Raw genomic sequence first — 24,680 nt, 5'->3', positions numbered from 1 at the left:
TGTGCCAGCCCAGAGCTGACGGTCCCACAGGCAGAGGGGGGACCCTCCGACCTGCCAAGCCCAACAGAAAGCACACAGCCGGCTCCCAGCAGCTGGGTGTTGAACCAGGAAGCTTTATTTACACAGTAAAAGTAACAAGCAAATTCCTGAGAGACTAGAGCGGCTCTAGTGCAAGACAGTCGTGGCCTGCACAGAGGACAGGCTGCGGTGGGTGGAGATGGGGGGACAGACCCAGCGCCTTCTGCACACAGAGCTTGGCCCCGGGCAGGGGCCTGGCCCACGCTGCCCATTCTGGCCGCCACACTTTCTGAAGCTTCACGGCACCAACAAGGTACGGCTGGGAAAGCACGCACAGCCCCAGAGACCGCCAACGCGCTGTCACCGCGCCCCGGGACGTTGCCCCCCCGCACTGAAACACAATTTCTTTGCCAAAGAGACTATGCTAGAAGATCAAGACTATCCTACCTAGGCTACAAGATCTCCGCTGCGGTCTGGGATTTTTAAAAAATCTTTTCCTCTCCTTTTCTCTTTAAAGAGGCATGGTTTTCTGTGGCGCCAAGGGGGAGGGGTCGGGCCAGCTGTGGCTGCGGCAAGACGCGGCATCACTGCCTACACGGAGGCACTGCCCTGGCCGGGCTGCCGCCCCGGCGCCAGGGGCACCGCTCGCGCCCCAGGCCGTGGAGCCTGAAGCGGTCATCGTTTGGGTGACTAGCCCCGAGGCTGGAGTGCACACGCCTTGAGCCCACGGCAGGGCATCCTGGCGTGCGCCGAGGCTCGGGCAGTGCCCGCCAGAGCATGGCAATGCACGTCACCCCTGCCTGGGGACCCTTTTGGACGTTGGGTTTGTTTTCGTTCTAAGGTGGACTTTTCCTTTATTTAAATTTTCTTTCGGCGTACAAATTCACAAAACTTTCCTGCTATAAAAATTTTGCTGAAAAGTAAGGCTTTCTGAGAATGAAAATCCGTGTGTATGATCAGAACAAGCTCTCCTGTGGCCTGGATGGCGTGTCTGCCTGTGGGCCCCGCGCCGGGCCCTGGCCTCCACCACAAGTAAGGCAAGAGGGTTTGCGGTCATGTAAACGGTGAGGCTCCGGCCCTGACCCCTGGCCTGGCCCCCGTGGGCAGCAGCCCCTGTTAGTCCAGCGGCTTTAGCAGGCGCTCCCTCTGGAGTAAGCAGGGATGCCACGCGACAGGCAGCCCCCCTCCACATCCACGATCCTGCTCTTGCCCTTCAGGGCCCCCTGGGCAGGTAGATGGCCGGGCACAGTCCTCCCTCCTGGCTCGGAACCTCCTCAGTCCCCTCTCAGAGGCAGGAGTTCATGGGCTGCAACAGGCAGGGCCCCAGCAAGTGAGGCTCGGGGTGAGCCCACAGCTGCCCACCCTCCCCGGGACAGCGTCCCGGGATCAGACAGAGCCTCCCTCCGAGACCGGAAGTCCTGGTGCCAGAGGAGCAGGCACGGCCGGGCCTGTGACGGTGCGGCAGCACCTTCTAGACGGGGTCTGCTCTCTTCCATCAAGACTGAGATGAAGCTACCTGAAGGCCATCTCTTTCTCTGAGGGGGTCACTGGCCATTCTCTCCCCTCTTTGCTGCTGTCGTGGGCTTGGGTGAGGAACTTCAGGTTGTGGGGCAGGGAGGGAGGGCAGGAATAGCCAAGAGAAGCCTGAGGAGGCTGGAAAGGGCCATACCCTGCCTTGAGCTGGGATCCCTTCTGCCTTTGGGGTAGACAAGACCAGCCTGCAGGGAGGTAGGGAGGATAGGGCTGCTGCTGTCCTTCCCTGCCCCCAGGCCTGACAAGGGGGAGGTGGCCGGCAGAGTCCGAGGGCATCACCTGCACCACAGCCCTGTGACACCCACCCACCACCATGTGGTTCCCTCCCGGCCCTAAGGAAAGGCCCATCCTGGCTCAGCCCCGCCCCCTCGGGAGTGAGGGAGATGGGACCCTGCTTGTCCTCCCCCAGGAAGGACCGCTGTCCTGCACGCGTCCTCTGTGGCCACTCTTGGTGTGGGCCAGGTGTCAATACCTCCCAGCCCAGGCTGTCTGAGGCCATGAGGCACCAGCATGTACTCTCTGAGTTCAAAGGCTGCTGGACACCACCCAACAGCTGCCCCAGCCTCCTCTAGGTCAGCTCTAAGACAGCCCACCACGTGGGGATCAGGTGAGATGTCTTCCTCCACCCAGAGCCACCGGCTGCCGGATCTGGCTCCCCAGGGTCCCCAGGGGACGTGCCTTTGGGGGGGCCCGCCCAGCGCCTGCACACCCATTAAGCTCTACAACCTGAGGCTTTCGACACAATCTCGGGGGGCCACGGAGTTGGGGTTTTCTGCAAGCATCTTATGGCTGATTTTTAAGAAAAGCCAAGTATAAGTGAGTACTTGAGCCAACACGCTTCTGATGTAAAAAAGTGAAGGTTTAACTAAAGTTTCCCAAATACGGTCTCTCTTCAGTGGAAAGAAAGTGAGAAGCATTTGCACTCAACCTGCAGCAGTGAGGCACCCGCTGTGAACAGAAGATGGGCAGGAGCTAAGGGACTCCGAGGGTGCCTCCGCCACGCGGCAGCGACCTCCAGAGGACACGCAGAGGCACTCAGCCTCGTGGGAAGAGGAGCCACTTGCCCGTGAGCCGACCCAACTGCTCTCGTCTGTGGGAGATGCCAAGCTGCTAAAAGCCAGATTCCGAGGGAGCAGAGCCCATGTGGCGTGTCTGCACGCGGGGCTGGAGAGGAGCTGTCTGGGAGTGAAACGTCGGGGGTGGGGGCTCCTCGTAGACGCGGGGCGGTCTGCACACCACGCTCTGTGCCTACAGTGGCCGCAGCAGGGAGGACACGCTCTCCTCCTCTGCTCCCCAGTCGACCAGCCCCACGAACCGAGGAGACTGTGCTTGGAAGACTGGGGGCCCCAGAGCGGCCGGCAGACACCGTCCGTCCCCGAAACGTGTGCAGGGCCTGGGTTCCTGAGGACATTTTCAAGAGGTTGTCCTTTTATGGTGACGTCTCTCCACTCACCTGAATCCACTCACCTGACACTCAGTGACAGGTCAGTCATGGAGGATGGCTGCCAGCTGCCAACTCTGCCAAAGCAGCCCCCAGGGTGGCAGGGAGCCCGGGGCCAGGCCCTCCACGCCACAGCAGGGGCTCGTGGCTCTGCCTTTTTGGCCAAAAGATCCACCAAATGTCTACCCAACTAGACAGCCTCTAACGAGCACCCCAAGTTGTTCCCTGGACCCCGAGAGTCCAGATATGGAGGCCACCCAGCACCCCAGGGCCCGTCTCCCACACTTGGAATTAAGGCCAAACGGTTCTGGTGTTACTACAGAAGCCTCTCCCGACCCTTCCCGAGCCTGAAGTGGGAGACCTGGGAGAGAAGGCACGGAGGACGACTGAGGGAAGGCGGGCGCTGCGGGCCGACTCCCCAGCACGGAACCTGAGCGGGAGGCTGAGAAGGGCCTTGACCCCAGTGGATGGACCTGAGCCCAGGAGGAAACCCCGGCCGGGGGTCAGCACGGAGAGCGGGCCAGCCCCGTCGGAACGCCACGGGACTGCCCGGGGACGTGCGTGCTGACGTCCCACAAGGGAGAGGGGGAAAGAGACGGAAACCAAGAAGCTTCTCACCCGGCCGCCGCAGTTCCGTGGACCACGGCTGCCGTGCTGGTGGGAGGCTGAGACGCTCCACCGTGGGGCCTGGCTGGGCGGCTGGTGCTGGGCCAGGACCCCGCAGGCGGGACACGTCTGGGGAGGCGGTGGGCTCGCTCCTGGGCCCCGATGCCTTCCAGGAAGCTTTGATCAGGCCCAGGAGTGGGGCTCCCCCAGAGTAGGGCTCCCCCGGAGGGCCTGCCCAGCGCCGGGGGAAGGCCCGTCGATTCTAACACCCTCGCCCCCCGCCCCCAACTGGGGCCCGAGGCCCCTCAGTTGTTCTCTATCTGCTCGATGTCCAGCTCACCGTCCAGGGAGCAGGGGCTGCTGCGGGCGGCCCCGCGGTCCCGCCAGCCCGTGCCCGGCTCCCCCCGCCTGCCACAGCCCTCGTCCAGGGCACAGCCCCCTGACTCCTCGCAGCACGACTCCTCCCGGCAGGCAAGGTGGTCGTCCAGGGATGGGGGCAGAGGCTCGGGGACAGGAGTCCCGGCAGGGGTCCTGCCCCCCGTGCAGGAGGCCGAGAGCAGGGCGGTCCAGGACCTGGTGCTGCTGACGTGGAGGGCAAAGGGGCTGTGGGGGCCGTGGTCTTCCGTCCCCGCGCTCAGGCAGCTGAGGCTGCTGAAGGTCTGACAGTTCTGTGGGGGAGACAGACACACAGGTCACTCAGGGTCATGCTCCTGGAACCCCAGGACCTCACGCCCCACCAAGCCAGGCCCAGGCCCATCAGGCAGGGGAAGACCACCCAAATCCTGGCCTCCTCCCCCGCCAGGCAAGGACAAGGGGCCATCGGTCACTCATGAAGAAATACCCCTGGCCAGTGAACACCATGTTAATAAAGAAATGCAAGATGCAGTCATTCACCTACAAATTGGCAAAGAGGGCGAGCCTGCCAGCTCCTGGTTCTGGGGGCACTGCGGTGGGGGCCGTGCGCAGAGCCTTTCATGCACAGCTGTTCTGAAAACGGACCTGAGTCTTTCATCAGGCAATTTCTAGAAGGACTTTTATCTGAAGAAAACAATTTGGACGCATGCAAAAACTCAGGGACATGAGTGTTCCTCGTACACTGTTAAATTGAAAAGGAGAGAAAAAAGTTCCCTTTGATAATGGTTTCATAAAGCATGTCTTTTCAGACAAGGGAAGCCTCTGCAGCCATTTAGACGGACACTGCAGGAGTGGATTTACTGACGCAAGCGGAAACGCCGCCAGGCTGCACTGCCGCCCAAAGGGGGCACGGTGCCCAGGCCACCCTCTCGCCATGATGGGAGGGGACACCGGCCAGGACGGTGGGGTGGACGTCCACGTGGTGCACATCACAGCTGCCCAGGGGCTGGTTTCCCCGTGAGCCCTGGGCTCCTGTATCCTCGACAGGCACTCCGGTGGCAGGTGCTGCAGCCCTGCTGGGGAGGGCTCATTGTTGGGGGCCACAGGCAGGCCCCTCAGCCTCCCTAGGCCTCGGCTGCCTCATCTGGAAGAGGTGAGTGATGGCCCCTGCCTGTCCCGCAGGGCCCTTTGAGGCCCCGGTGAGAGAACGTGGCTGTCGAGGACCCTGCACCCGCCAGGCCCTGCCTCTGCACGGGGCCTGCCTGTGGCAGGCACAGCTTGAACACCACCCAAGGGCACTTTGCACCACCCACTCACAAGAGGGGGCAGGCCTGGCGTGGTGCACAAGCAGGTTCAGGTACAAGCCTGCTTTCACAGCCGAGCACAACATCAGGACAGAGAGCTGTGTGGGCGAGGGTGCCTACGGCCCCAGCCCCACCGATCCCCAACAGGCAACACAGTCCTTTCTCGGAACAAGACAGAGGAGATGCGCGTCGAAGGCAGTAAGGGGGGGACCTGGGCTTTGGTTTCGTCCCTGTACACGCTGGGGAGGTGGGGGTGCGGGGAGCACCGCACGCCTGCCAATGCCAAGATCACAGGCCTGTCCCGCGGGCCCTGGTCCTTTTACAGGCTGCAGTGTTTGTGTGTCCCTTTGAAATAAAGATGAGCACCGGCTGTCACAGTGAACAAGTTGCTGAAACAGGCTTGGCAAATGGAAAATAAAAGGCGCTCTCTCTGGAGGAAGGTGGCCAGGCCTGCCGTACACACGCTCATTGTTCCTGCCCGCGCCGCGGAGGAAACCGTTCTGATGGGTTTGCACGTCTCAGAATCTTTTGATTAGCTGAGAAAGGAAGGCTGGGGTACGGACAGAGGGGAGGCGGGGCTCTGGGGTTGAGGACAGAAGAGCTGGGGTTGAGGAGATGAGACCTGAGACGCTGGCCCAGGCCGCGGTGGGAGCCAGACTGGGGGCCCTCGCGGTGCCCCTGCTGGGCCACGGGGGGCTCGCCGAGGCCCCGGTCCGCACAGGACACCTCCCTCCGCTGCCGCACAGAGAGCTGGAGACCGCTCCTCGTGCAGCACGCCCCCGAGATCCTCCACGTCCCCAGGTCAGCACATAAACCTGACACTGGGTGGGCAGGGGCTCCAGACGCCTGCCACGCGAGGGCCCCTGAGGCCCCTTCTGCCTCCCGGCCACTTTCCCGACGAGCCTGGACCTTAGCCGGGACAAGAGGAGAACTGTGTAAGGGAAAGAGGAAGAGGGACGATGGCCCAGCCCGGCAAGGGCGTCGAGCCCTGGTCTCAGCAGAAGAGGAGCGAGGCCCAGGGGCAAGGGATCCAAGCCCCCTCGCAGCTGGGCAGTCTGTCTCTCGCCCTATAGAGGCGGCGGTGTGTAAGGAATTTCCGCCAACGGCAGTGTGCTCCTGTTCCAAATACTAGCGCCCAGTGGAAACACGATGTGCTGTGACTGGGTCGCAGGTGATGCCGACACCCCGATGCCCCCCGCCCTCGGGGACCAGCCGCACCACACCCCTCTGCACGCGGAACCGCTGAGCAGGCCTCGCTGTCTCCCGTGAGCTAACGTGCAAACGGAGCCAACCTGAACAGAACGTGCTCCCGCGTCCGTGTCCGCCTCCCATCCGGCCCAACCTCGGGTGTGAACTGAGGCGCAGGTGCTGGGCGGGGGCAGGGAGGAGTGTGCCTGACGTCATGGCAAATGCGACAGCGGCTTCTGGGCCCTGATCACGTCAAACAGCAGCCGTGCCCGCAGCAGGGTGCCGGGACCCCACTTTTCTGAGACCTCGCAGAGATGCAACTTTTGCCTCAAGTGTGCCCCGCCGGGGGCTGAGGTCAGAGAAACCGCTACAGTCCTGGGTTCTGCCACACAAGCCCGATGGCTTCCGACAGGACCTTCAACCTCTGGGCCTTGGCCCACCTGACAAAGGGTGAGCCAAGGGCCCCCGGACCCCTCCGTGCTGACTGGAAAAACGGGGTCCTTTTCGCTTTGCAGCAGGCCAAGAAGCTGCAAGGTGTGGCTGGTGAATGTTGTCACAAGCAAAGCCCAGGATGCCACTGAGCCCTACCCTCTGACAGTCCTCAAAGGCACCTACTCCTTGGCTACAAAGCCAGTGTCACCTTGAAAACACTGACTTAAAACTCAGCTGTTTCAGCCACAGTGAAAACCAAGACCCACCTGCTGAGCGTGCCAGCCGGCGGTACGCCCCGCCGGCCAGGGAGGTGTGTGACTGCCACAGCGGGGCAGTGTGTGTCCTGCCCCGGCTCCCTCCCGGGAGGGCCCATCCTGTGCCGACCACACCCTGGGGGCAGGGGCCCGCCCAGCCTCTCCTGGCAGCTCAGCTCTCCAAAGCCCAGCTCCCACGGAAGAAGGCTGCACGGGCCTGCTGGAGGCCTGTGTGCCCTCAGAAATGTCTGGGGAAAGCTGCAAAGCTGTGAACAAGTTCAAAGCACCGTGTGAACACATCATTCCAGGGCGAAGTGGTTGCTCCGGGACAGACCGTCCCCTTACGCCAAACCCTGTTCTCTTGGGGACCAGCCCTGGTCCAGAGATGGGTCGCCTGCGTGGGCATGGGCCTGCCCAGGTAACAAAGCTCAGAGAGAACCACCTGTGTGGCCGCAGGCTAGTGGCTGCAGACAATGCTCAGCACCCCAGTCCTGGAGTCTGGGGCGACTTTGGAACAGAACCCCTGAAAGTCAAGTTGCTTCCATCAGGTCCGCCAGACCTCAGGTCTAGGCAGCCTTTCTGTGCGTTTGCTCCTGTTCCCTCCTGCAGGGTGGCAGGCTCCTGGCTGGGCCCTGGGGACTGAGACAAAGCTCCCTGCCTCTGGGCTCAGCCCTGCTGGAACACTGTGCAGCCTTCACGGCAGGCAGACCAGGGTGGTGGGAGCACACGGAGGGCCAGGCCCGGCACCTGTCCACACCCAGCCCCGAGTGCCCACACTGTGAAGAGACCGAGGAGGACGCAGCCCCTCGCCAGCTGAGGGCACCTCTGCCTTGAGCTGCAAGCTGAACGCCAACCCCACCCTCGGGAAACTCACATGACCTCAACAGATGCAGCCCTGTCTCTCTGTGCACGCCGACAGCCACCCACCCTGCCGAGCCTCGGGCCATCAGCTCCGAACCCTCCCCAAGTGCCAGGGCTCCCTGTGCCAGCCTGGGGCAGCCCAGGGCCAAGGGCAAGGAGGGCTGGGGGTGCTGTGGCCGAGAGCAGGCAGTGGCAACCCGCTTTCTCCTGGTCGTCCTACCCCAAGGAGGACAGGCTGTTTCCTTCATGCCTATCTCCCGGGGCCCCATCCTGCCCTCGAACTGGAAAGGCCTTGGGAGCATGGTGCGTGTGGCCTGGGGGAGGAGTGCGGGATGCAGGGCCTGGGATTGGAGAAACTGGGCCCAAGACTGGCTTCTGCACTGACAGAGTCGCCTCATTTGGGAAACGAACAGTCGTCACTGCCCTGGCTGCCCCCCGGGCCACTGCAAGGGTCCCACAGGAAAATGGATGTGAAGCCGGGCTGTTGGGGCACCCACGGAAGCCTGTCCCCCAGCGCCTGGCACAGCTCCCCTGCCCCTTCCTCCTGGGACAGCCCACCGCCAGCAACTGGCTGATACTGGTTCTGGAGCTGCCCCGGGCCTGGGGGGGTCAAAGCCCAGGTGCCCTTCACACTGCGGGGCTCTCCTGGGTTAGGCTGAGGCCTCCTTCCCTGGCTTGTCTGCTTCCCTCACTTCCTATAGGTTTCTCCCAAAGCCTCCCAATCTCTGGGCCCAGATTCCCGGCTGCAGCTCTGCTTCCAAGGAAATGACCTAAGACGGGAAGTGAAAGCACTTTGCATCAACTGCTCATCCGTACCGCTTTTCCTTCCAGAAGAGGAACACCAGGTCCCGTCAGGAGTCAGCGGTCAGAACCATCCTGCCCTGCATTTCCTGGGGAGCAGTGCTCACTGGGGGCCTCTCCTTGGCCAGCCCGGGTCCTCATCATCCTGCCCAGATGAAGCTTCCTCTCCGCATCGCGCTAGGACAGGACACGTCTCCCCAAGGCACGCGTGTGCTTCCCCTTCTCAGACAAGCAATGTGACAGAGTCCCCCACTTCCCTCTTCTGGTACCATCGTCCGTCAAGGCCGGCACATCTGCTTTTCCTCTTTTTTTTTTTTTTAATAAATTTATTTACTTATTTATTTATTTATTGGCTGTGTTCAGTCTTCATTGCTGCGTGTGGGCTTTCTCTAGTTGCGGCGAGCGGGGGCTGCTCTTCGTTGTGGTGCGTGGGCTTCTCATTGCGGTGGCTTCTCTTGTTGCACAGCAAGGGCTCTGAAGCGTGTGGGCTTCAGTCGTTGCAGCACACAGGCTCAGTAGCTGTGGCGCATGGGCTTAGTTGCTCCGCGACAAGTGGGATCCTGGACCAGGGATCAAACCCGTGTCCCCTGCACTGGCAGGCGGATTCGTAACCACTGTGCCACCAGGGAAGCCTTGCTCTTCCTCTTTCTAATGTTACCTCCCTCTTTGTAATCCAACTTTATGGATTTCTTTGTGTTACTGATTTTTAGGGAACCACCTCAAATCCCTCTAGAAAGAGGAGCATAAACAAGCCCAAGCAGCCAGTCGGGACGACCAGACCAGGTCCCCGCCCGGCCCAGGCTTCTGGAGCCTTGCAGCCGCTCTGCTGCAAGCTGCTGGGCTAGGGCCTTGGCTGAGTGGAGGTATTTCCTCTGCAAACAGACCTTTTCACGAGAGCAGAATTCTCCAAGTATCAAGAAAACACCAGGTCCATGAGAATGGCTAGCAGCCTGGAAATTTTCTAAGTCTCATTTATGCTGGAGGCTGGCACAGAGAAAACCAAGGCGGTGAGGCATGCGGTTTCCTGGGGTGGTTTGTTTGTTTTGGTTTTTTTTTTAAAACTATCTCAGAAAAGAGAAAAAGGTACCCGCTTATTTGGGGCCTATCTTTAATCCACCTTTGGTAAATCTGAATTTTGCACAAAGGCTGCACTGTCTCTCATAGGAAGCCCCCCCAAGGGGTCAGGTGGTGGGGCTGGCCCAGGTCAGAGCTGTAGGTCTGATGTCTGATGTCAGGCAGGTGCTGGACGTGGCCGAGGGCAGTCGATCCAGGCACCTTATCACTGCGCTCAGGCTCCAGCCCGGCTCCACTTCCTGCACACTCAGGTCTGCGTCACGCCCAGCCCGTTTCTGTGACCTGCTTACCTTTGGACCCCACAAAAGGCAGCCCTTTTGAGCCTGGACTGCTTCCCTACCCTCAGGAATAAGGGAAACGGTGGCCGTACAACCCAGACAGGGAAGCTGGGTGGCCGAGGCCTGAAAACAGAAAATTAAGTTGCCTGGAGGGAGGAGCCTCGGGGGCCCAGGAAGCACCATGGATTCGGCACTGGACACTCGAGGTTCTTCCCAGATCACAGGGTCTAGCATCAAACAGCCGGGGGAGAGCAGGAAGTGTCTGTGGGGTGGAAGGATGGCCCTGGCAGTTACTAGGAAGTCCCTGCCTTCCTGTGCCATTTCCTCAGCTCACTGCTGCAGAGGCCACAAGTGTTTCTTGAGCACCCATCACCCGGCAGGCTCCTCCTCATCCTCTAGAACCCCACAGGAGCCGGCCTGAGCCTGGGTGCAGCCTGCTGGTCCCTGCGGCCCTGACCCTGCACCCCACTGCCTGTCTCAGGGGCCGGCTCACAGAAGGTGCTAGTATAGCCTGGTGGGATGGGAAGGAAGGACCCGCCGGGTTGGCCCCGGGGGCTCAGCTTGTGTGTCCGCGCAACCCTGAGGTCCTGGGACACTGTGGGCATGTCCTCTGAATGGTGGCCAACCTCATGGTCTGGAGCCCCTCTCTGCCTGGGGCCACACGGTGGCGACTGCTGTTTCTGCACCAGGCCCCGGGGGGCAGATGGCCTGCCTGGACACAGGAGGTGTGGAGGGCGACGCCAAGGGGCCTCCCGGCACGCTCACAATTAGAAAACAAACATTTTGTTTCTGCGGTGAGCATTCCGGCCAGCACACACTCAGGACAGGACTTGTGAAACCACCTCGTTCTCAGCTTGGCGTGGAGAGAATTCCTTGCCTGACAAAAGTCGAGGGACCTTTCCAAAGCACACAAGGTCCTGGCGGAGGGCCAAGGCTAATGTGTTGCCAGGATGCACAGGGACTCTGGGGGCGGCTTCTGCACCAGGACTGGGGGCCCTGAAAGTGGCTCCAAGGCCCCAGAGGGGATGGTGGGCCCTGAGTTTTGCCCTGCTGCCTGGAGCTGGGTGTCCCAAGGGCCACGTCTAGGCCAGGGAGCCAGGACTGCAGAGCACTGGGGCCCTCTCGGCCGCACGCTAGCAGCCCCATTCTCTGTTCAGATATTGGCTTCCAGAGAAGGGGATGCTTTTTGGAAAAATGATCAAATTGGCAATCAGTCTAACAGCCTTATTTGCAGATGGGCAGACTGAGGCCGAGAGAAGGGAAGAGACTTGCCCTAAATCCCACAGCTGGTGGATGTGCAACCAGACCTCTTGACTTCCGGGCCAAGCTCAGGAGAACATTCAATCCTCAGGCAGGATGACAGCCTAGAAGAGGCTGGACAAGCGGGGCTGGAACCCCAGCTCCAGTGTGCCCTCTGGGGCCCTCGGCAAGTCCTGACGCTTCTCAGCCTCAGTTTCTCATTTGTACAATGAGGCTAATAAGAGCCCCAAACAAAATCACAGAATTGTTTGGAGGGTTAATTGCATTGAGACCACGTAGGAGGCCAAGGAGGCACTTGGCAAACTTGAGCTCCCTCCTCCCACCTGTGCCCACCGGTACTGGTCCACGGCCTGGGGGTTCGGGACCCCTGCTCTAGATGGTCAAACCCACTGTCCTTTTTAACCAAAACCTGCTTTTAGGAGCAAGAAGACATGCCAGCAACACGAAAGGTGAAATCGCTAGGAATAAAAACATAAGAATCGGCAAAAGAGATAGGAAGAAAACCTTACAGAACACAAATGTGGGCTTGAACAAACAGAAAGACATCCTGTCTTGTGGACAGGAAGACTCAACCTCAAAAAAGTGTGACTTCTCCCAGGTTAATTCAGAAGTCTAACACAGTCCCAACCTACATCAACAGCAGCCCTCCCCACATCTCAAGACAAGCTGATTCTCAAGTTTTTAACGGAAAAATAAACGGGTGAGAATAATCAGGAAGCTTCTGTGAAGAACAATTAGGAGAGAGTCCTGCCAGATGCTAAAACATACTACAGAGCCTCAGTAATCAGGAATATACTACTACATGGGGACACACAGAGACTAATGAAATAGAAGCGAATAGCCCCAGGTTAGCATTAGATAAAGGTGGAATCTCAGAGCAGAGAGAAAAAGATGGCATTGTCACTTGCTGGTATTGAGACCAACGGGCAGACATATTAAAAAAGAAAAAAAAATGTTGGCTCCACATTCACACCATATACAGGATAAACTCCACACAGGCCGAATGCTGCAAGATAAAACCATACAAACACTAGAGGGAAACACAGGAGAATTCCTTTATAGTCTTGGGATAGAAAGGCCCTTCTAAAATCCAAAATTCAGAACCATAAAAGAAATGATTAATAAATTTGATAAACACACACACGTCCAAAAACGCCAAAAGCGCTGGTGGGAACGTAAAACCGTGCAGTCGCTTCAGAAAACAGACTGGCAGTTTCTCCACATGTTAAACACAGAGTTACCATAGGCCCCAGCAATCCCACCCTTAGGGACATACCCAAGAGAAATGAAAACATACGGCCATACAAAAACGTGCACATCAACGTTCACAGCCGTGTTACTCACAAGATCCAAAAAGAGGAAACCACCCAAATGGCCGTCAATTAGCAAAGGGATAAATAAAATGTGGGAGGGATATTTTCCTGCCATAGAAAGGAATGAAGTACTGACACATGCCACAGCGGGGATGGACCCTGGAAGCGTTATGGTCCTCAGCAAAAGAAGCCCGTCAACAAGGGACCACATTGTTGTATGATTCCATTTATGTGGAATACCCACAACAGGCAGATCCAGAGGGAGAGAGAAAGTAGATTCGTGGTTGCCTGAGGCTTGGGTGGCTGAGGGCAAACAGTTGCTGCAATGGGTATGAGGTTTTCTGGGGGGGGGGGGGGGGGGGGGGGGATGAAAATATTCTAAAATTGACTGTGGTGATGGTTGCACAATTCTGCAAACATGCTAAAAACCACTAAAATTATTCACTTTAAGTGGGTGAAACGTATAGCATATGAATTATATCTCAATAAAGCTGTTAAAGAATGCCAAATGCAAAGTCAAAACACAAAGAACAAACTAGAAATAAACATATGCCACTCATAGCAAAGCAAAATCTAATCTCTCTAATAAACAGTCGGGAAAAAGAGCAACAGCTCATTTTTTTTTTAAGGGCAAATGAATAGCACGGAGGACAAACGAATGACCTTTAACTAGAAGATGCTCACCTGATTAGAAAAATGCAAACTCAAATGACACAGAGAAGCCATTATCACCTATCCAGTTGGCAAAATCCACATTTGACCAGAACCTGTTAAGGTGGTGGTGGGGAAACGGACCACCTGCGGTATCTGTCGGGGTGCCGGCCCCCCTCGGTGTCACCTGGGCAACATCCTCCCAGACGACAAGAGCACACACCCTGCCACCCAGCGGCCCTAGGGGCGGGATGTGCCCACAGAGGATACACCTGCACATCTGAAAGGACCCACGGGCAACGCTGTTCGCAGCTGAGAAGACTGCCCCCAGCTCGGGGGTCCGCAGCCTGGGCAAGAAAGTGGGCCACGTCCACACAACAGACCCTCCTGCGGTGTAAAAATGGCGGCAGCAGCTCGACTCTGACACAGAAACACTCCCAGGGTCTATTATTTAAGACGGCAAGGTGCAGAAAGACAGATATTTGCATGCGATCTTTCGTATAAGAAAGGAGAATAAAACAAGAACATTATTGTTTGCTTGTACTTGTGTAAAGGAATCCTAGATGGATCACAAGAAACAAATAAGGAGTTAACCCAAGGCCACGGGGGACGGGAGGGATGGGAGCAAGACTTTCCCTGTATATTGTTTTAATTTTTGAGCAAGTGAATGTACCATCAAAAAATATGCGTGTGTGTTTATTTGAAGAGGAAGGGACACTCTAAGTTAGGAACGAAGACAAGGATGACTCACAGGCCAAAATATCTTCCTGCGATGGTCACTCAGATTTTCAAAAAAAGAAGTCCCTCCCCCCCAGTCCATCTCCATATTAAATCATTTTAATGTTTCTCTACCAAAGTTCTTGTTGACGTTCCTTCTCTCCTATTGGCAGGAACAAGGCTTATGCCTTTCCCAAAAAATGGCACGTTGCAAAACTGCAGACAACAACAACAACAAAACAACAACAAAAATCCCTATACCGGGTTCCTGCACTTAATAATCACCACGTTTAATCTGAGTGTCACACAAGCACAAGACGTGGAAACATCAGGAAGGGCCAACCCTTGAACGGCAAACGGGCCACACGTGTGCCAGACATCTGCACGTGGGCGGTCGGCTGTGCGGGCCTCTTCCCGGGGCTGGTAGGCGCGCTCACGGATGCAGGCGGGGGACATCCCTGGGAGACATCTCGCTGTTCTAGAGGTCTGCAGGGCTCCCTGCCTGCCTGGAGGGGCCTGGCCTGGGGCTCCTCGCTCCGTGGGAGAACACTGCCAGGCTCTGCGGGTGACCCAAGGCGGGGCTGGGGCTGCGCTGTGCCCCAGACCCCAGCTTCCCCCACACAAGGCCCGTCTCTTGGACTGCGCTCGCCTCGTCCAAGTGGGCCAGTGCCGGCCTTTCAGAGCAGCTGCCCGGCCCCACCTCAAGCCCGAGCAAGAAAGAGGCTGCTTGTTTGTCAGAAGCGGTCTGGGGGGAACGGCCCCCTCATGTCTGCGAGAGCCTGGGTGCTGAGGGAGCATTAGGACACACGCTGAGGATGGACATTTGGGCCAGGAGTCTGCAGTTGTGGTTCGCGTGTGAACACGAAGCCCCCACTTCCACCTGTCATCATATTTCCACACCTGGCGAATCGACAAGAAGCAGAGATTAAGTTCAAAGTGTCAGATTCAGCTGGGTTTCCTTTCTATTTGCTGGGGGGAGGGGAGGATCTCTCCTCCTCAACGATAAAATATAAACCATAAAGAGAGACAGGCAAACATTACAGAAACACAACTGACTGATTTATCTGCTCCAACAGGCCTCAGCATGGAAAAATCCAGAAGCAAACAGTCCCCACCCCCCTCACAGACTTCCCCTTTCCATGGACAAAGTGCTCCTCTCCCGCTAGCAAGGACCACCAGGTGCCCTGGCCTCACTCCCACCCTCTCTGGTTCGGTTCCACCCCTTCCAAGCGCTGCACCTCCAGACCCCCGGCCCTCAACTTCAGGAAAGACAGTGTCCCAGCAGGGCCCAGAGGCCACCTGCAGAGCCGGATCCAACCCACACCACTGGCTCCTGTGTGCACGTTGACATCAACGGTACTGGAGGAGTGGGCTTTACAGCAATGACCATTTAGCACTGATTCCCAGCTGACTGGCCCAGGCCAGAGGGCCAGAGAGGACAAAGACAGCAAGTACCCACGTCTGCTGTCTGGAATCTCAGCCATCTCCCAAGGCCAAACACTGGAAAATCCAAATAAAACTTGCCACAATCAGGCTGAACTCCAGGCAAACCTGAGGCCAAGAGAGACTATGCCAACCACCTTAGGGTAATCCCAGCACCTCTCAAGTCCTGGGAGCCTGGGCGATCCCAGATAGCACTGCCCGCCTTGCGCTTGGCACCTGAGGATGTAGCCAGATTGGGAGGGCAGGCTCGGGGAACAGGGATGGGCTGGAGGCTCCAAGCAAGGGGGCCTGTCCCCACTGACTGGACCACCCACAGTGCACCCTGGTCCACCCAGGTCCCCTGAGAGAGACACAGCAGGGCCACTGGGAAGAGGTCCCAGAGGGCCAGTACACGATGTCTGGCTGCCCTCCCTTCTGTGGCATCAGGCCCTGCCAAATCCACAGGGCCTCCTCATTGGCTACAAAGCTGGCCACGTCACAAGCCCTAAGCGCCACTCTCTTGCTCTGTGACTTGGTCCAAGGTCAGGGTCCCAGGGCAATGGCTCCCCCAAGGGAGGCAACTGTGCCCACGTGGGAGAGTGAACCTGCCTGGGCATCAAACACGGGGTCTAGGTGCAGCTCCGCGGCCTCAGGTAAACCCTATTCCCTTCATGGCCTCCATCTGTCCTCTATCCTGAGACGGGGGGGTCCCCAAGGGCCTCAGCAGTCTGCAGAAGGTGGGAGACAAAAGGCAAGCCCCAAGGGCAGTGTGGTGTCCAGGACACCCCTGCAGGCGTGTGGGCACCTGGCTCCAGGCTCCAACCTGTCACGTACAGGGTGTGTCCTGGGAACGTCCTGGGCCCATGTCCACAAGGAGGGAGTTGCTGGTCCTGCAGGAGCCTGGCTGGCCCCGCCCTGCCCTGTCTGCACCCTCCCTGCCCACTCAGGCTCCCTGGATGCACTAAACTCTTCTGGGGTGTCCTCCCCCAGCCAGGATCGCCCCCTGATAAATCTCTCTCCCCCCTCACAGCTCAGCTAAAACACCCTCCCCACCCCCACAAGACCCTCTTGGAGCCTCCCTGCCCCACTCCCATGGGCTGGCTGGCAGGGTTCTGGAGGGCTCGGCCAGAGAACCAGCCTGCTCACTGCATCCCTGGTGCCTGGAGGGACGGGGTCGGGTGGTTGAATGAAGAGTTGAAAATGGTGATTCATCTGGGGTGGAACCCTGCCTCTGCCCCTACGACTGGTGTCCCCTTGGCCTCCCTGGGCAACCTGCGTTTCTCTTTCCCCATCTGTAAAATGGAGACATAAAACTGCCCTTGTGGGGCTGTACCGGGGCTGAAGAGATCACAACAGGGCCTGGCTCAGTGGGATTCCCACACCCCTTGACGCGGTCCAGCTGCACCTAGATGGAGGCGCAGGGCCAGCCCTGCCCCCAGCAGCTCAGCAGCTCAGGCAGAAGCAGCAGAGGGAGGGCGTTTACCCACTGCTGTCCCACCTGGAAGTGACCCGTGACAGCAGAAGTCCCAGGAGTGCTGGGGAAAGAGAGGCCCTGCTGGCCTGGCCTGCACACCATCGTCCTGCGGGGGCGAGGCGAGGTGGCAGCTGGCTGGCCTCGGCCAGCATGTCCCAGCGTGCCCGGGCAGGGCAGGTGGCCACGGACATGCCCGCTGGCTGCGGGTGCGGCAGGACATTCCTGGGCACATTCCACCTCTGTGGGCTCGGCTGTCCCTCCCACAGAGCCAGGGCTGAGTGGCAGGGACACTGTGTGGGGCCCCGGTGCTCCTGAGCCCCCGAGGGCCCGTTGGAGGACCACCTCTCCTGAGGGCTGGATCTCACCTGGAGGCAGGCAGGACACTTAATTACAGGATAGGGCGGGGGACTCCCCACCTCCTGCCCACCAGGCGCTTTTCCTGAGGTGGCCTATCCTCGCATCTGTGTAAGTCACAGCTCTCCAGCCAAATCCGTCACTGCAGCAGGGCGGGAGCCTAGCAGAGGGCCAGGAGCCCTGGGTAGAGTCCCAGCTCTGCCCAGTGCCCCAGGGGTGACCTGCGGTCTCACCTCCCTCAGAGCCCGGTTCCTGCAGGCTGCAGTGAGGGACGACTGGGGACAACCGTAGGAGCCAGGGAGGGCGCAATGATCTGGGAGCCTGTGTGGTGCTCGCCGGACTTCTCTGGATGCTTGTGGCCACCAGCCCAAGACACACTGTCAGGGAAAGCCTAGTGCAGGGGGCTCTTGGGCTGAGGGGTAGGGGCAGCAGGCCCAGCCTTCTCCACCAGGACCAGGCCAAGCCCACCCCGGCAGGAGATCTAGATTCTGGGCCAGGAGCAAGCACCCAGGAGACTTTTTTAAAAAATATTTATTTATTTGGCTGTGCTGGGTCTTGCAACATGCAGGATTTTCAGTTATGGTATGCAGGCTCTTAGCTGCAGCATGTGGGATCTAGTTCCCTGACCAGGGATCGAACCCAGACCCCCTGCACTGGGAGCTCAGAGTCTTACCCACTGGACCACCAGGGAAGTCCCTAGGAGATGTTTTCACAAAGGGTACTAGAGATGCCAAGGATGCTGCAGAGGGCACATCCTGAGCAGCACAGGCGTGGCTAGAGCATCATGCCTTGTGCCACCAGACAGACACAGGAGTGGAACGTGCTCTGAGTCGGGACAAGCCATTGCCACTCAAGAGGCATGACAGAAGCACGAGGCCCACCTCGTGGAAGACCCAGCTCAGGGCTGCATGAGCCAACACAACGCGCTTCCCACTCGGAGGCCTGACCGCAGGCTCCGGAAGGGCTGGCCAGGGTGGGTCCCTGTTTCTTTGACTTTCCCAGGAACATACTGCAACACAGCTGTGAATTTCCTGACAGGCTTATTTTTTCCTTTTCTATTTTTTCCCTTTTGTTCATTACTGTTTAAGTGCTTGACAGGACATGCAAATGCAGCACTGGCATCTTGAAGCAACTGGAAGCCCTCGCAGTCCAAGTTAACACACCTGTGGATGCCTATGGCCATACTGGGTGTACCTCTTGCTCCATGATCTCATCATTTAATCCCGAGAGGCGGGCTCTGCCAGCACCTCCACGTATAGGCAGAGAGACCCCGGTGACTCAGCACAGTCCCACGGGGCCAGTGGTGGGCCAGGCTCAATCCTGGCTCTGTCTGCGCCCTTACCCGGCACTCTGCACCTCATGGCCACCAGAAATGCCTGAATCCGGGGTGGGAAACCCACCTAATTCCTACCCCCCAGGCACCCCCAGGAACTCTCACCTACTACTTGGCAAAATTTCCCAGCTACCACGGCCGAAGGCCCTTATGACGACGAGGGCTTCAAGATGGCCCAAGGGAACATGCAGGGCCCACAGTTCCATCCAGACGTTCCTTCACATAAAGAAAACCGACCTACGAGGTTGAGCTGTCGTAAATTCCGCCTGTCACCCCCTGGAACCCTGCCTTGCTCCAGGAACAGAGTTGGAGCATTTCTGGGGGTTCGTTCTCATGTCCTAGCAGCTGTGGAGCCTCTGATGACAGTAGAACTAACATCTACTAAGCAAGTTCCCTGAGCGTCCTGGGGTTCTCCCACAGAACCCACACAACACCCCCTAGGTGGGGACGGGAGCACTCCCGTCACTGGAGGCTCAGGAACTTGCCAAGGCCACACAGGTAGTAAGTGGGGAGGATCTGAACCCCGGCAGTGTGACTCCGGAACCAAGGGCCTGCGTGCAGGAAAGAGAGGCAGACGCCAGCAAGGCAGCAGCCCCGCCAGGGGCCAGAGGGAGGGTGTGCCCAGGCTGACCCCGCATGGGGCCAGGCCCTCGGCCACATGGGGGAAAGGGGCAAAGGCCACGAGTATATTACTTTTCCCTGGAGTCGCCCCCAGGTGATGAATGATGTGTCAGCGGAAATGCTCAAAGTGCCAAGGAGGAGACAAACCAACAAGACAAAACAAGAGAAATCAGCCAGTGCCCCGTGACAATGCTGGGTGCACACAGAATCCGGCGTCTTCCCGAGGGCCCCAGCTCGGCCCCCGCTCCCTTCTTCCCTGTAGATGTAAACTTGTGTGCGTGTGTGAGCAGGTACTCCCCACACAGACACACACAGCTCCGCCACCTTGCAATCACTTCAAGATGCTGCAATTCCAACCGTGATCGGTGATCGTGTGGTCAGCCTGACTCCGACACCTTCATGGCTGTCCTGGTCCAGACGGGTGAGGTGAGCTGTGATGGAGCTGGGTTGGCAGATGAGCTGCCTCTCGCCAGGAAACCAGCTTCTGGGCCCGGGCCCCAGCCTCTAGCTTAAGACCATCATTGGCTGAGCCCAACTCAGGAAATGAGCCCACTTCTCTCTTGTAAACGTGTCTGATGATTTGGAAAATCACAGAACCCACGGGGAAGTCCCTTCCTTTCCATCTGCAAGTGGCTGCCTCAGAAAGGAGCTGCCAGACGCTGTGTGCCATCAGCTGAAGCCCAGGTTCACTCAGTAAGGGGAGCCTCTGGAGAGAAGTTTCTAAAATCCCCATGGGAGCTGCCACCAGGACCTTAGGAGGAAAGCAGCCCAGGAGCCGGCCCACCCCAGCAGGCTGGGTCCCTGCCCCTTGGACCACAGGAAGAGGGCCCCTTCTCCACCCTCTGTCTTCCAAGCAGGTGGGCGGATCTCATTATGGAAAAGAGAGCTGATAACATACTCCCCTGACCTGGGCGCCTGCCATGTGCAGGTTCCTCCAGAACCATAGGAGGCAAGTGTCAGGGCTCCTACTGTTCGGATGAGGAAGCTGAGGCCTGAGGAGCCTGCCAAGGTCACCACGTGAGAGTGGAAGCCTCCGGTCATTCTCTGAACAAAATGGCACAGGGACACACAGGCACGCACGTGTGTGCAACGCGCTCGTAAGCACACACACACCACCTTGCAAGCCTGGAGGGAAAATGAGCCGTGGGGGCCCCCCTGGCGGGTCACTACAACCGCAGCCAGGGGTTATGCCGGGCGGGCCCCAGGCACAGAGTGGTCATTCTTCTCTGGTCTCGAGGACACTGACCCTGCCTGGGCTTATCAGCGATCAGCTGCACAAGCAGGTCAGGGGATCTTAACGAGGCTGGGACTCCAGACAAGAGGGGATGAAAGCGCGAGCCACGCCTGCGGACAAATCCACAGTGATGGGTGCCCCCTCATGCCAATGCCTCTCCTGGCCCTTGTGGCAAAAGCAGGCCAGCTTCAGGGGGGGAGGGGGAACAGGCAGAGTGATTCTGTGGTGACAGAAGGGCTGCCCGGCAGAGCCCAGACGGCCCCAGATACCACCTTCTCAAGCCTGGCACATCCTCTCTGCAAGAGAACCGGCCTGGGGTAGGCACCCCCGCCCCAGCAGCCCAACAGATGAGTACTTAGTGGGCTTGCAGGCGTCCCCTGCAGCATGAGAGCAATCAGGCTGACACCCTGTGGTCACAAAGTCCCTGAGGGAACAAGGGCCTTGAAGCCCTGTGGCTCAGCAGTGCCCCAGGCGCACACACACACACTCACACACACACCCCATACACTCACGGAACCCCGGGAGGAGGGCGGCCTTCTCTCTCCTCCGCCCTTAAAATGGGTTCTCACTGCAAAACTAAATATGAGCTAAGAATTTTCCCCAAAACTGTTCCGGCATGGTTGGGGGACCCAGGATGAACCCCTTAAATTGCAGCACACAGCCCCCTGGTGGGCGGCTGAACTGCCTTTCTCCTCCCCGGCTCCCCTCGTGCTGCCTCCCTCTTTAATCTCTGCCATTGTCCCCTCCAAGTGAGACCTCATAGTGTTTTCATGAAAGCAAGAAAAATTGACATTCCTGAAGGTATTGTGGGACCTGTCGAGGCGGAATCGCTCACATATGCCTTTTTTCTATTAGCTTGAGATGATCTTAGAGAAAGAAAGACAGAGAGAGAAAGACACACACAAAACACAAACAAAAAAGTCCGCTCCTCAACGGCCGATGAGAAAGAAAGCTGTGCTCCGTCTCTCAAGACAGACATCAATGGTCAAGCGCTCAGGTTAATGGAGAAGCACAGAACCGAGCACCCCGCTCACCCAGCTGAACAGAAGAGAGCAGCTTCCAGTTGATTGGGGGAAAAAAATTAACTGCAGCTTTAGAAACATCCTTTCTCTCCCGCAGGACCTGGGGGCCATGGGAGGCCGGGCCGCTTTGCAGGGCTCCCGGCGGCATCGCTATTCACCACTCGCAGGTGGCTGATCAATTTCCCAGGGTTTATCAGCGTGGCGATCGTGCCGTGCTCTTTCAGCGAGGGCTGCAGGAACCCATACAAGGCCACTTAAATCAGTCTGAAGCTGTGAAAGGCTCCATCACTCGAAGCCCGGGCCCGGCCGCCCAAACAGAGCCCCGGGAGGGCTGGCGGGCGGGCGCAGGGCCGGGAGGATGGTGCCAATTAAAAACCCAAGCCGATGAGCCTTTCTCTTCCTCGTTTTCATTCCTGCAGCTACATTGTGTCCACTGGCAGCAGATCCCAAAAGCAAGGCGGCTGCATTCACCTCCCAGAGCTTTAGAGCTGCCTTTCCCAAACTAGGCTAATTAAAAGCACCGTCCCTCCCAGGCTGCTCCTGGGGAGGAGTGAAGACGGAGGCCTCAGAAGACAAGGTCTGACTGTGAATGCTGGCTCTTCCGGGGGCAGCTGGCAGTCTGGGAGGAGCGGTCCCCTCACGACCGTCACCCCATCCTCAGAGGCAGAGGGCTTCTGGAGGGAAAGGGCCCATCCTGGCAACAGCCCCCAGAAGAGCCTGGCCCCTGGGGTCTCTGGAACATTCCAGCATTCCCTGCACGTGCCCGAGGCCCCCAAACCTGTTCAGGAAGACAGGGCAAACCTGGCGTGGGTGGGACCGGGCTGGTCTGCAGCTTTCACAGCCCTGCTCTGGGGGTGACGTGCCTCTGGGGTAAATTCACCGCCCCCACTGGCTCCCAGGATGCCCAGAGGACAGCAAGCTGGCCAACCGGGGGTCACTGACTATGGAGACAGTCAGAGTCACGGGAAGACAGGAGCCAGGCCTGGCCATTTTCTAGCTGTTTATCCAAGGCCCAGCCACTCTGCCCCTGTGGGCCTGTTTCAACTGGAAAGCGGTGACAATGAAAGTGACCTTGCAGAGTTGCTGGACTAGCACAGTGTGTGGCACACACATAGCCCCACTCAGGGACAGCCAGCACTGTGGCCACTAATGCACTAACCACAGCACGACCAAGCAGCACCCCCCCCGGCCCCCCAGAAGCTCTGCCAGCAACCTGAGGAGCTTTGGCTCCATGGGGGCAAATCAGTACCCCCAGAAATGGGGAAGGGGGTCCTCCCTGCTCCACTCCGCCTTTCCAGTGCCCTTTAGAATTCCAGGACCGCTCCTAGCCCAGCAGTGGATGAAGATGTGGGTGGCAACTCTGTTCTTTCAACGAGATGCGCGTTAATTCCAACTGACCTGCGCGGCATTCAGCAGCCTTTCTCCAAATTACCAGGGTATCTGAGCTGTGGAATGAGGTCCTCCCCCAGGAGCGCCTCAGAAAGGCACCGCTCAAAGGTGGCTGCCACAGAGGGAGGCCAGAGGCGACCTCCCTGGGTTGCTCCGAGAAGCTGCGGATGCTGGTTTCCCAGACGGCAGTGGGAGCAGGCATCTGGAGAGATCCACAAAGCCCAAGAATTTGACCTGAGAGGGCAGGCGGCCGTGATGGGAGTGGGGGAGGGATGTAGCAGAGGGCAGCCTGGGCCGGCCTTTCCAGCCAGAGCCTCCTGGGGTTGGTCTGTGTGGCCCCTCTGCTGTGGGACCCGACACAGCCCAGAGCACCTGCCCCCGAGTAGGTGAGGGTGGCCCCCACTGTACCCAGAACCCGCGGGGCCTGCCTCTCACATGCTTCCCTGAATGAGAGGAAAAGCAGCCACGTGGGTGGACATCTGTGTGCCGGGCAGAAGCCAGCCCTGCAAGGCAATGAGCCCCGCAGTGGTCTCCTGCCCCGGGGGCAGCAGCAGAGCAAGGACCAGGCTCAGTCTCACAGGGGAGCCCCAGGGTGCACGGTGGTCCTACAAGGAGCTGGGCTGAGCCCTTAATGCAGAAAGAGGTGGCTGGGCCGGCCAGCCCAGGGCTCCCTGGAGGCCTCCATGCAATGCGGGCCCTGGGGACTCACGTCTCCTGTTCTCAACATCTCCCTCAAGGGAATATCTGGGACTCCAGTCCAGCTTCCTTTTTATCTTTCAAGTTAAAAAAAAAATTGAACACTGAGAACTATAATAAAAATAACACCCATCCTGAGCCAGTGCCTCCTCAGGCTCTGCTGAGAGACGCAGTCTTAGCCCCTGAGACAGGCTCCGAGGCCAGAGGTGGCCCTGGTGTGGCCGTGTGCTCCCCAGTCCCGCTCCCAGGAGGGGCAGAGGACAGGGCCAGCTCTGAGGGCAGACAGGTGATGGTAAATCGAGCTGAGCTTGTGCCAAGCAGTTGCTAAGATCTCCCTGAGAATCCTGAAATCCTGATTAATGGGCGAGATGGCTCTGGGCTTTGGCAGGGGACTCAGGCGCCTTTTCTGATGAAAAGCAGTGACGCACACTGCTGGCGGCCGTCTGGCAAAATGCCTGTTTGCCTGGCCTCCCTGGAGGGGCTCAGGGGAGACCCTGGCATTGCCCAGGAGCTGGCAGGAGAAGTGGGCCAAGAAGCCATCAGACAGTGTCACCATCCTTCGCAGCTCCTGGGGTATCTCCCCAGGGATGAGGAGAACAAAGCTAACAAACGCATCCCCGGGGGTGGCAGGCCCCGAGCTCCCTGTGTCTTCAGGCAACAGGACGCCCCGCCCTCCAGCCCCACCCAGCCCGCGTGGAACGTGAGCCGAGTGGGCACTAAGAAGGCACCTCTCCTGTGCCACCGCCCAGTTCAGAAGCATCAGATTTCCTGTCCGAGGTCAGACATGTAACAGGGCCCCAGGGGCTGCAGCCACCAGGGAGGTCAAGATCTTTCTTTCACTGCAGTCAGTAGCCTCACCTGTACAATGTCACCTCCAGGTGACGGTCAGCAACTTGGGGGAGGGGGAACTACAGGCCCCTGTGGGTAGAGGCAGGGATCCTCCAGGGCAGGACGGCTCCTCTGCCCCTAACAAAGAATGATCACGTCCCAGACGTAACACAGCTGAAGCTGAGAAACTGCCCTCGTCTCAACAGCCAGCATTTCTCCCTG

General features: G+C 58.7%; 2 protein-coding genes across 3 annotated transcripts in view; one reads left to right on the top strand and one right to left on the bottom strand.

Moving 5' to 3' along the window:
- The window catches only part of LHPP (phospholysine phosphohistidine inorganic pyrophosphate phosphatase), a 148,281-nt gene extending 138,745 nt beyond the window's left edge, over positions 1 to 9,536 (top strand). The window contains exon 10 of the mRNA XM_057734962.1: positions 8,823 to 9,536. The gene's annotated coding sequence lies outside the window, so the exon portion shown is untranslated. The remainder of the gene's footprint in view (positions 1 to 8,822) is intronic.
- FAM53B (family with sequence similarity 53 member B) overlaps positions 62 to 24,680 on the bottom strand; it is a 77,959-nt gene continuing 53,340 nt past the window's right edge. For both annotated transcript variants that reach the window (XM_057734957.1, XM_057734958.1), the window contains exon 4: positions 62 to 4,266. In XM_057734957.1, coding sequence (XP_057590940.1) covers positions 3,904 to 4,266 — 363 coding nt within the window. In that variant the 3' untranslated portion in view covers positions 62 to 3,903. The remainder of the gene's footprint in view (positions 4,267 to 24,680) is intronic.

This window comes from Hippopotamus amphibius, chromosome 5 (genome assembly GCF_030028045.1).
Source record: "Hippopotamus amphibius kiboko isolate mHipAmp2 chromosome 5, mHipAmp2.hap2, whole genome shotgun sequence".
NCBI classification, from domain to species: Eukaryota; Metazoa; Chordata; class Mammalia; order Artiodactyla; family Hippopotamidae; genus Hippopotamus; species Hippopotamus amphibius.
Note: the sequence above shows the minus strand (reverse complement) of the source record. Positions and strands in the feature narration are given on the sequence as shown.